The sequence below is a fragment of the Stegastes partitus genome, unplaced genomic scaffold (assembly GCF_000690725.1).
Source record: "Stegastes partitus isolate 25-593 unplaced genomic scaffold, Stegastes_partitus-1.0.2 Scaffold487, whole genome shotgun sequence".
In the NCBI taxonomy this organism is placed as follows: Eukaryota; Metazoa; Chordata; class Actinopteri; family Pomacentridae; genus Stegastes; species Stegastes partitus.
This window is the reverse complement of record NW_007578218.1, coordinates 418,459-429,261: the sequence shown is the minus strand read 5'-3', so window position 1 is coordinate 429,261 and position 10,803 is coordinate 418,459. Positions and strand designations below refer to the sequence as shown.

Below are 10,803 nucleotides of genomic sequence, written 5' to 3'. Positions count from 1 at the left end.
TTTTAGACACACCTCTGTTCTTCTGCTTGAGGTCAATATAAGGTACAAACTGCAGTCATCCATCCACAGAGTTGTTCAGCTCTACTCAGAATTGTTTTTGTCCCTGCAGCAGCAGCAGCATCGAGTCAGACTGAATGTAATTGTGTTTTCTGATAACACTGGTTCAAAATCAGAAGGTTCCTCTGGCTCCCGGCTGGTGCTTGGTTGGCCGGAGTTCAGCTCCAGAACCGATCACTGGAGAACAAAACCAAATGGACTTTCTTTTTTTTTTTTTTTAAACCCTAAACTGCAGAATATAGCATTGGACTGGTCTAACAAGGTTTTGCAATATTTGTTTTTGCAGATTCCCAAATTTTTGGCACCACAGTTAGAGAATCATGTGGGAAATATGTGGACCCAGTTTGCTGAACATTCACACTTCAACACATTACGCTCTGACAAGCAGCCGGTGTCCATCACATAGGACTTTTCTACTCAGACATATTACACTTATTGTACGTTTTATATTGTCTTACTGTTTATTTTTGCTGATTTATCAGTATTTACGGTGGTGGTAACTTTGCTCCAAAATGTCCCACTGGGGATGAATAAAGTATTTCTATTCTCTCCTCCACCTCACACTGTAGATACCTGCATCTGTTAGAATCCACACCTTTACCTGAACTACTACAGCCCTGTTTAAACATTTAGCAGCAGCGTTTTACTAGAAATAATCCATCTCCCCCCTTGTTGAATTCGTGGCCCACGCTCTGTGTCCTTCAGTCTGGCCTGAGAGAACACAGATGGAGGCTCATTCTGTCTTGGCTGCTCCACATAACTGTACAGAGATGTTGGGTTCATCTGTGGCCACCAACAGAGCCGAGCCAAGCACTACGGGCTCCATGCTGTTGTAGTCGAGCAGCTTTTTTTTTTGGTTGTTTTTGTCTCGGGTCTACATCTACTTTAAAACTGTTGTTGTGACAGCTACGGGGCTTTTATTCTGATGTAGATCCAGCTTGTTGCTCGGTCCCAACCGGCCGTTCAGGCTTCAGTAAACGGTACATTCTGTCTTTACGTCTCCAGTGAGTGAGATGTTCTTCTCTCTGCAACATCAAAAACACAATCATCTGCATGCCTGTGTGTGTGTGTGTGTTTTAACACCTCCGGCAGCAGAAGAGCAGCCTGTCAGGTGTGTGTGCTGCAGCTGGTGTTGTGAATCAGGCCGATGACAGACACCTCCTATAACCCGGCTATTTCACAACACCAGGGTGGCACCGCACCACTGCCGACCGACGAAGAGCCGCCGCACCAGGATGCTGCAAGAAAAGATGCCTGAAGAAGCTGTCCTGCAGTACCGATAATCAGTGATACCACTTTAACACAAATGTATTTCATGCCAGCTATTCCTACTGTGTAGATTTTACAACTTTCCACCTGCTCATTACATATTTTCATGCTTTCTTTGTCATTTTATTCCCTGAGTTCAGTCATTTATCAGTACATGTACAGTAAGAGGCAGAAACACATTTTATATTCTCATCACTACAACCTGTAATCTTCCTCTGATCTCATGGGTCTGATAATAAAGGTTGTTACCAACGTTTCCTCTGGAGATTTGTTCTGTTGTCGTTTTGATTATGACGTGATGCAGCTACAGGTGAGACGAGGCATCAGAAGAAAACCTTTGAGTGCCATAAGGTAAGAAAAACATCACAATGAATATTTGGTTTTAGGTTTCATTGACGTCATTTCACTGAAATACTTGAGACACTTTACAGCTTTTCCCCCTCACTGATCAATCATGTCTGCTCAAATTCTGTTTTAAAAACAACAGGTTTTATTCCAGTCTTTTAAAGCTTAAGGTCACTAGAAAGCTGCAGCAGTTCTGATGACAAATGTGTGATGTTAAGTTAGAGCCACACAGCATTACAGTCTGTATGGAAAACATCAGCGAGCTGTTCAGGAGGACGGCGCCTTAGTGTGTCTTTGACTGCAGTATCCTTGAGCTGTTTTAGCTTCACAATCTCACGTCCTTGTCCTCACACATCACCACTGTTTAGCATTACAGAAGTGGACATTTGGATTGAAATATGCTTTCAGTTTTTGTCACAGTTGGATTATTTTAACCAAAACTTTACAGTTGGGGCTTTCTCTGCTGTTGTAGTGTCACACAGGCCTAAAGATGACGTTCAAGAATTCATGAGGTTATTTTTTGTGCAGGAGTTCAGTCAGTTGATGAGAACAAATAGTGATTTATTATGAGAGTTTTGGTTTAGTTAGCTTTTAAAAATATTTTTATATCTGACAGTAAATTGATTTACATGAAAACTGGACAATACGGTCACTGTCTCTGTGAATTATCTGACATTTGTAGCATAAAAGCTTCCAGTGCTTTGAAAAATCTGCTTCAGTAATGATCATATTTATGTATTGCACAGATGTAGATAAAGTGCTGTCATCATTTCCTTATGAAAACAGGATGGTGGATGTCGAAGAGCTGGTTTTTATTTCACCACCTCCTCCCGTATGAAAGTTTGCAGACCTTTTTTTTTATTTCTTAGCTTGAACAATCTCTCAGAGAACAAAGATTCCAACCAGAGATGAACTGCTGAGTCCAAACCTCACTGATCAGAACCATTTCTGGCTCCGTCGGATCCCATCAGATGGTCTCCACCCTGATGATGTCTGAGAACATGGACTCCAGCCTGCGGGTGTGACGAGTTGGCACATGATGAAGTACCGTGACCCACTTATGGCTTTGCCTGAAGACACGGACATTTCCGACTGTGAAACGATCACTACAGAGTTGTGACCTGCTGACACTAAAACCTTCTCCATCCAGACTGGCTGCCTCGGTGGATAAGGGATCAACATGTTGCTGCAGATCCACCAGTGACAGCTTAGAGATCAGCACTGGTTTGTAGTGGAGCTTAAAGACCTCTTGAGTTTTTGTCTTGACACCACATCCTTATGGTGTCTTTCATATTCTAGAGGACACATCACGAGTATTTCCACCGATCACTGTCTCAGAAATACACATTCAGACCTCCCAGTGTTTCATACTTAACCAGAAATCCTGTCAACTTGCAGGATCGACAGGATTTCTGTATCATTGTTCTTCTTCAGAATCGATCTCTGGTTCAAACATGTAGATTCAAGAGTTTTATGTGTCACACGCAGCACAGGCAGCGAAATGCAAAGTGACTTTTCCACAAGGCTGTTTGATGACGACAACTTAACAAACACAAAGTCATAAATAATAAAGGAGGAAATAGATTGTCAAACTAAAGAGTGCAGAGAGTGTGTGCATACATCTGTGTGTTTTATATACGGCTACAGGGCAGTGTTTGAGCTGTAGGTGAGCTGGTGTGCTCGAGCTGGAGTGGGTGAAGGAAGACAGGATTTCATAGATCGAGAGGAAGCAACGGTGCAGAGTTACGTCTCAGCTGTTTTAAAGCAGGAGGAGATTGTTTTAGTGGAAATAAACCTTCTAAAAATGGAACTTTAAGACACAGAAAAGAGTTTTTATGGTTTTAATCAATAACCAGAGCGTTGACACATACAATAAATTATGATATAGTACATTGTAGCCGGTACTAAACAGTAATAGTGACATCTGGTGGAGACTCCGTAATGTTTAAAACATTTTCCTTTTTGATCCGTGGCATGAGAGTTGTGTGAAGTCTGTCTGTGCTGTGGGTATTTTGTGTTTGCTTGTTTTTTGGTTTAATTTTACTGCAGTGTTATTTTTATTATTATGAAAATATCATGAGGACAGCACTGATTTTCACTTATTATTAATCTAAAAAATATCATCTACATCCCCCAGACTAAATGCCTTGAAATTTAAATGGATTAAAATAATTTAAAATTAAATATTATTAAATAATAATCAATTTAAATAATGAAAATGGCTTAGAATAAAGTCGTGTTAAACAAAAGCAGCACATTTTCACATTTGACATGCTGGTTGGAGCCCACATGCTCAGAAATGATAAGAATTTGAGAAAATGTTTTAAATTTTGGACGTATATTGTTTTGTTTCATCAGCGAACTCATATAAAAGACCATTTTGTCTAACGAGCATCAACCCACAGCGACCAAAACCCTTCAGGTGTTTCTAATTGCAGAGCAGCAGGTGTTGAAAACGACAGTGACACCGAGGAGAGACGGTTTGACTGCAAATATTGCATTAAAACCGGAATAAATAATTATATATTTTACAACAATGGTCCTAATCGGCTTAAAGGTGGGTGTGGACAAAACTTTAAGGCGCTTTATTTCCCTGCAGTGTAATAAAAGTCAGATAAATGGTTGTTTGTGCAGCTTTCATGAGGACTGATAATGTCTGAAACAGAATAAAAGTGGAAATATTCCTTCTTCAAATCAGCTGAGCCTGGTCCTGCTGCTCTTCCTCGGCGTTGTGTGCCACACAGTTGAAGGTAAGGATTAAAAAACCAATCTGGATTAAATGTCAGAGGTGTAAACTGGCTCATTTTACAGACTTTCTAACTGTGTCTCTGCAGGAATCTGCAGCGTGGAGCACTGCACTGACCACACCAGATGTGTTCTAGCTAAAGATCAGAAGAGCTGCAAGTGTGCCGTCGGGTTTTATGCTGACCGGTGTGACAAAAGTAGGCTTTGTTCAAATGAGTTTTCCACTTTTGTACCTTATATTTCACTCTGCCTGGAGAGCATCAGCTTGTCCTGTTAATCTGATGAAGTGTGTGAACAGGCAGTCTGATGCTTTTACTGCCTAAAAGATCAAAACATAGAAATTATTTTACTGATTTATTCATTAAAGTAGATGATTTATGCCATGCACATGAACAGACATGCTGTGTATTTTTATATACAGCAGCAATCCAGAAGTCATGTTTACAACGAGCTTCTTCAGTTTTGCATTCGCTTCAGTTGTTTCACGACTGATGATGACATCACTTCAACAATTTGGTTCAACAGCTGAATCTATGAAAAATGAGTTTCAGAATATCTTTAATGACAGCAGCACTCGAGTTCGTACAAAACCTGACAACTCCTATTATCCCAGCATGGTCTGATTATGTTACCAGGAGTATAAATGTTCCGGGGGCTGAAGGCCGATGGTTGTGGAGGAAACGTAGTGAGAGTCGGCACTCTGAGGTGTGTCTGGGCTCGTTGTCCTGCTGCAGTGTGAAGCTTTCTCCACAATCATGCACCAGGTGGTCGATTCGGTGCAAGTGTCCAACTCCAGATGAATATATCTGACGTGGTTTCGTTCTCTCTCCTGTGAGTCTCCTAACATGTTTGTTTCTGTTACTGCCACCGTCTTTGACTTTGGTTGTAAAATCAATAGAACTTTTTCCACCATCCACTGTGAAAGCAGCTAAACTGCAAAGTGTTTGGGGCCATTTTTCTCCCCTGGGATGCAATTTAGAGCCACTTCTCCTCCTCAGTGGCCACTTCTTTAGACGGTGTTCTGTCATGAAGCTGCTGATTTACTGACACGCTCGCTCTGATTCGATACCACTGATCCCGTGTCCAGAGATCTGCCTCCCCATGATAACCTCTAGTCCAGCCACGAGCTGGTGCCTTGGAAAACAATTTGTTCTCGCTGTATTCTGCTGGAAACTTGAGCTACAACCACATTTATACCAAGAGACATCAACACACTGCTTCAGTGGAAGGAAACAGCTGAAGGTGGTAGAACTTCTTGTGCTTCATGTTGTTAAATCCTCTTTCTTTCAGGGTTGCACTCAATATAAAGCTGCATTACGTGACACAAAGCTGAAACATGAATTCTCAGCTACACTGACTTTCCGTCCCGGTGAGGGTCAGACTTCCAAAACATTGGATCTTGCGTTTCCCATAATGCAGTCAACACTGTAGCTTTACTTTCTTTCTTGCCTTCTAAGTGCCCACATCTTTGCAGCAGGTTTTTTGCACAGGTTTTAAATCCCTGCCTGCAACAAGACATGTAAACATTCATCAAAAGGGACAAACATGTCTTTAGTACATCCAAACTGATGTGACGCTGCTGATGTTAAACTGAGGATTCACAAACAGATGGGAAATAAATCCTAATGAGTGTAAAGCCTTTTCTTTGTCCTCCTACAGATGCACACGTCAAAATGATGTGCAGTAAAGACTACATAGAAATCAGAGCGATGGAAGACTTTTTCAAGTATCACAACGTGCCGCTGGAGTCCCTCCACCTGCCCAACAAATCCTGCCGTGCCCAGAGGAAGGTGATCGACGGAGTGCCGTACTACATGTCCAGGATATCCAAAGACGAATACCTCAGCTGTGGAGGCAGACTGCTGGAGGTTACAGCTGCAGCGTTTCTACTTTAAAGGCCTCTGAAAGCCTAGAAAAGAGCCAATGTTTTAAGAGAGTCGTTAATTCTCGGGTTCTTGTGTTGCAGAAAAATGTGACCCACATCTCGTACTCCCTGAGTCTAATGTCGGAGCCTCAGGTTTCTGGAAACATCATCAGAGATCCAGTCATCAAGATGGACTTCACGTGCGTCTATCCATACCTCAGGAGAGTCAGTCTGTCTTTTCCAGTTGTCCCTTTTTCAAGGTGAGGAAAATATTCGATTGAAGGAACTCTGCGATATAGTCTTCTAACTCTTTCACATGTTTGTATCCTGAGAAATCCTGTTGTGCTGAAGTGACTTGAATGTAAACACTACTTAGTAGTGTGTTGAGCGATTCCTTCTCGCCTCTCCTCAGCGAGATGGTGATGCGTGTGGACGAGCTCGATGCCACGATCCAGATGGTTTTGTACAAAGACGACACGTACACTAAAGCCTACACCAGCGCTCCAACCATTGAGCTCAGAGACAAGGTAGGAGCAGGTTCAGTCCGTCACGGTGCAGGCCTTCGTTCATAACATGTGGTCAGCTCACTTGTCCAGATGAGAGTGTCGGCATTTTGATGCAATTCTGGATTTCAGGTTCTTTAGAGCTGGTGAAAGTGTGTCTGGATTTGTTAAAGCGACTCGTCTCTAAGTCTAAACCTCCAAAAGTACATGTTTTAACTGGATCCTGACTCAGATATTTTACAGTGAATCCAACGTGTGAACTGATTGTCGGGGAAAAATGCTCTGTTTTCTTAGATTCATTATGAGACTGATATCATTTTGAGCCTACAAGAGAAACAAAAGAGATTTTGGTGTAACTGTGACAATTAAAAACCTTAAAAATAAGGGTTTGACACTTAAAGGGTTTTATTTAGGATACAATGGGCAAAAAAAAAAAAAAAATCAACTAAAGGACTGTTATTGGTAAAAGGTCACTGGAGCAGGAACAGGCTTAATTTGAATAAACTCTTAGTATAGGAGTAAGAAAACTTTATTCATGGGGAGAAAAAAAACCCTAAAACAATGGAGCCGATACACTACTGTGCTCCTGTAATCTTTTGTTGATGATTTGAAAACTGTCTAGTAAATTTTTGATCAATAAGTTCTTATTCAGACACGTGTCAGAGCATATAATAGAATATACAGGAGTCCATGAAATGAGAATGAAAGCCACAAAACAGATCAAAGTTAGAAGAATGAGATGATTGTTTAACCTGATGACTGCATGCTTGTCAAACTGTGTTCATGTAGGTGTTTGTAGAAGTGACCATGACGGAGCCTGCAGGTTTCTTCCTGCTTCGGGTTAACGAGTGCTGGGCCACACAGTTTGCTGAGCCGAACTCCACAGACGGATCCGTCCACACTCTGATTCTCAACGGGTCCGAACATCTCGTCACATCAACGGTTTTGGTTTTGTGCCCCCTGCGAGCGCCTCACTAACCCTCCCCTCTGCTGCTTTCCAGGTGTGTGAGCGACCCGACTGTCTCCTTCCTTAACGTGACCGAGGGACAGTCCGGACGCAACGGAGACAGCTCCACCGTTCGCTACAGCTTCGACATGTTTCGCTTCACGGCGTCGCCTCATGACCTCTACCTTCACTGCACCGTGCAGCTGTGTGAGCCGGACGACCACAAGTCCTGCATAGCCGTGAGCTCCGACTGCCTTCCCACCGTCGCACTGTGTCACCTAAAGGCGCCCAGATGAACTTAGGCCCCACATTTATTTCTGTATTGGTCAAGTCTCGAAGGAAATAATCACATCTCTGTTAGAACTTTGCGCTGCATTTTGCTTAGTCTCCAAGAAACCATTGAAGAGGGTTTATTGTACGTGCTCTGAGTTCAGGTGTTTTCTTTCCAGAACTGTAATTCTGTCAGTAAGAGGGAAGCAGTGAGAGCAGATCCCAGCCAAGGCCTCCTGTCATATGGACCCATCAGGATCGAAATGCCAAACAGAGCTCAATCCAGTAAACTCCTACTCCTTCATCACACTTTTATTTACTCCACTTCCTGCTCCTGTGTGAGCACTGAGCTGTTGTTTTTATTGGACCCTGTTTTCCCACCGTCTCTGATGTGAGCGCCACATTTCTTCCAGGCATCCTGACGACGGTGGTGCTGCCTGTAGCAGGTGTTTGGACTGTGGGCTTCTTCCTCATCATCCTCATCACGGTGGCCAAGGCAGGCAGCAGGCGGCTCGCGCAGATGGAGGAGGACTGACGACAACTCCGCCGCTGTTGGAAGCAAAAATAAACTTGGAAAAACCGTCCAAGTCCTCGTTATTCTTGTCCTGATGTTGGTTCTTCTAGCATAAGTGTTGTGCTGCAGAAGACTTAGACTGTAAACAATGCAGAAATGTGTAGTTGTGAGGGACTGGTCAGCTTCATCTTTTATCTCAGAAGCCAAATTTAAGTTAAATGCAATGTTAACATTTGTGCAACTTAAGTTATTAGAATAAGCTCCGTAAGCCCCACATTGACCTCCTCTATCTTCTTCTAAGTGCAAGTCAGTTATTAACTGTTCTGGCCCTTGATTTTAACACATCTTAAAACTGCATGAACGGCCTCATGGAGATCTGAAAAATGACTTTTAAACACTATGTGCACAATAGAATTGAAACTTTATCACACAGTAATAAAATCCCAGCAAACTACACTTACACTACGGCTAAGAGAGCAGATGTTTTACACAGGAGACATTCTGACATGTCAGGCAGCGAAAGTGCAACTTAGGTCATTTAGTCTTCACAGTTTACACTCTAACTCACAGAAATGACATCTTATAAACACACCTGAATTATGTGAAGAAAATAAAATAAAACATCCCACTAAAGACAAGTCTCTTCCCAGGCTGGACAAAATCATCTGGAGGCATTTCAGTATCCTCTGAGTTAAAATAGTGAAACATCTTAGTCACCAACTAGTTGATTAAATGCAGAGACACAATTATTTCCATGTCAGACCTCCATTATGGAAGATATCTGGTCTGTTTTAGTTCTCTCCTTGGACGAGTGTAGAAAAAGACTCCACATGTCAACACCCACCCTCTATGTGTGACCCAGGATGACCTCTGGAGATTAAAATAACTTGTGAACACCAGAACTTTCTCACTTTCTGATCTATGGGTTGTCCATCTGGATCATGGTTCTGCTTGGTGAAGAATTCCCTCTTTGTAAAGACCTCGTCCACCTCTATGTTCCCGGGCCCTCTCAGGACAGCAGGATGTTTAACAGTTAACACAAAGACTGACGCTTTTGTATGATGCTGCTGCAATATTGTGATGCTCCACAAGATGGAGCCCAATTCATGTGTTTATTTTTCAGTAAACGACCATCATCAACACGTCTGTGAAGATTCTCAGTCATCCAGGTCAGGGTTGTTCTCGTGGATTAATCGTAGCAACTGGACTTGAGTTCCTCGAAGACGTTCCACCTCTCATCCAAGAGGCTTCATCAGTTCTGACTGATTAGTTCATTACTTCGCCGCTCCCCAGCGTGCTCCCCGCTCCCGCTGCTCCCCAGGTCCCGCCGCTGAGCGTTCCTGAGGTCCCGCCGCCGCGGAGCGTTCCTGTTCCCCGGCGGGTCGACGCCGTCTGTGCTGGCTCGGTATGCTGGGACCTGCCATGGATGGATGACAGTCCCGCTGGCAGGGAGACTGCCCCAGCCTCTCGTGTTCCTGAGCCTTGGCCTGTTTTGGCCTCCCCTGCTCCAGAGGGGATCCGCCTTCGCCGGCTCCCGACCCCAGTCCGGCCTCCCGAGGGACCCCGCCTTCTTCGTCTCCAGCCTCCAGCTAGACCACCAGAGAGTCTGTCTCGTCTGTTCCCCCGCGGCCGAGCGTTCCTGTTCCCCCCCGTGGTCCTGTGGTCCTGCCGCCGAGAGTTCCTGTGGTCCCGCCGCCGAGCGTTCCTGTTCCCCCGCCGCCGACCGTTCCTGTTCCCACCGCCGCCGAGCGTTCCTGTTCCCCCGCCGCTAAGCGTTGCTGTTCTCCCGCCGCCGAGCGTTCCCGAGGTCCCGCAGCCGAGCGTTCCTGTTCTCTCGCCGCCGAGCGTTCCTGTTCCCCCGCTGCCGAGCGTTCCTGTGGTCCCGCTGCCGAGCGTTCCTGCTCTCCCGCCGCCGAGCGTTCCTGTTCCCCGCCGCTGAGCGTTCCCGAGGTCCCGCAGCCGAGCGTTCCTGTTCACCCCTGTGATCCTGTGGTCCCGCCGCTGAGTGTTTCTGTTCCCCCGCCGCCGAGAGTTCCTGAGGTCCCGCTGCCGAGCGTTCCTATTCCCCCGCCGCTAAGCGTTCCTATTCCCCCGCCCCCGAGCGTTCCTGTTCCCCCGCCGCCGAGAGTTCCCGAGGTCCCGCTGCCGAGCGTTCCTATTCCCCCTCCGCCGAGCGTTCCTGTTCCCACCGCCGCCGAGCGTTCCTGTTCCCCCTCCGCCGAGCGTTCCTGTTCCCACCGCCGCCGAGCGTTCCTGTTCCCCCCTGTGGTCCTGTGGTCCCGCCGCCGAG

The 10,803-nt window shown here is 45.0% G+C and overlaps 1 protein-coding gene across 1 annotated transcript; it reads left to right on the top strand.

Annotated features, from left to right (window-relative positions):
- The first annotated feature begins 4,207 nt into the window (after window positions 1-4,207).
- Window positions 4,208-8,534, top strand: zpd (zona pellucida glycoprotein d). The gene is made up of 10 exons (XM_008287134.1): window positions 4,208-4,228; window positions 4,370-4,421; window positions 4,506-4,613; window positions 6,076-6,284; window positions 6,383-6,540; window positions 6,693-6,807; window positions 7,573-7,700; window positions 7,785-7,968; window positions 8,179-8,284; window positions 8,413-8,534. The coding sequence occupies exons 1-10, from the start codon at window positions 4,208-4,210 to the stop codon at window positions 8,532-8,534; spliced, it is 1,203 nt and encodes a 400-aa protein (XP_008285356.1).
- Window positions 8,535-10,803: the final 2,269 nt, after the last annotated feature.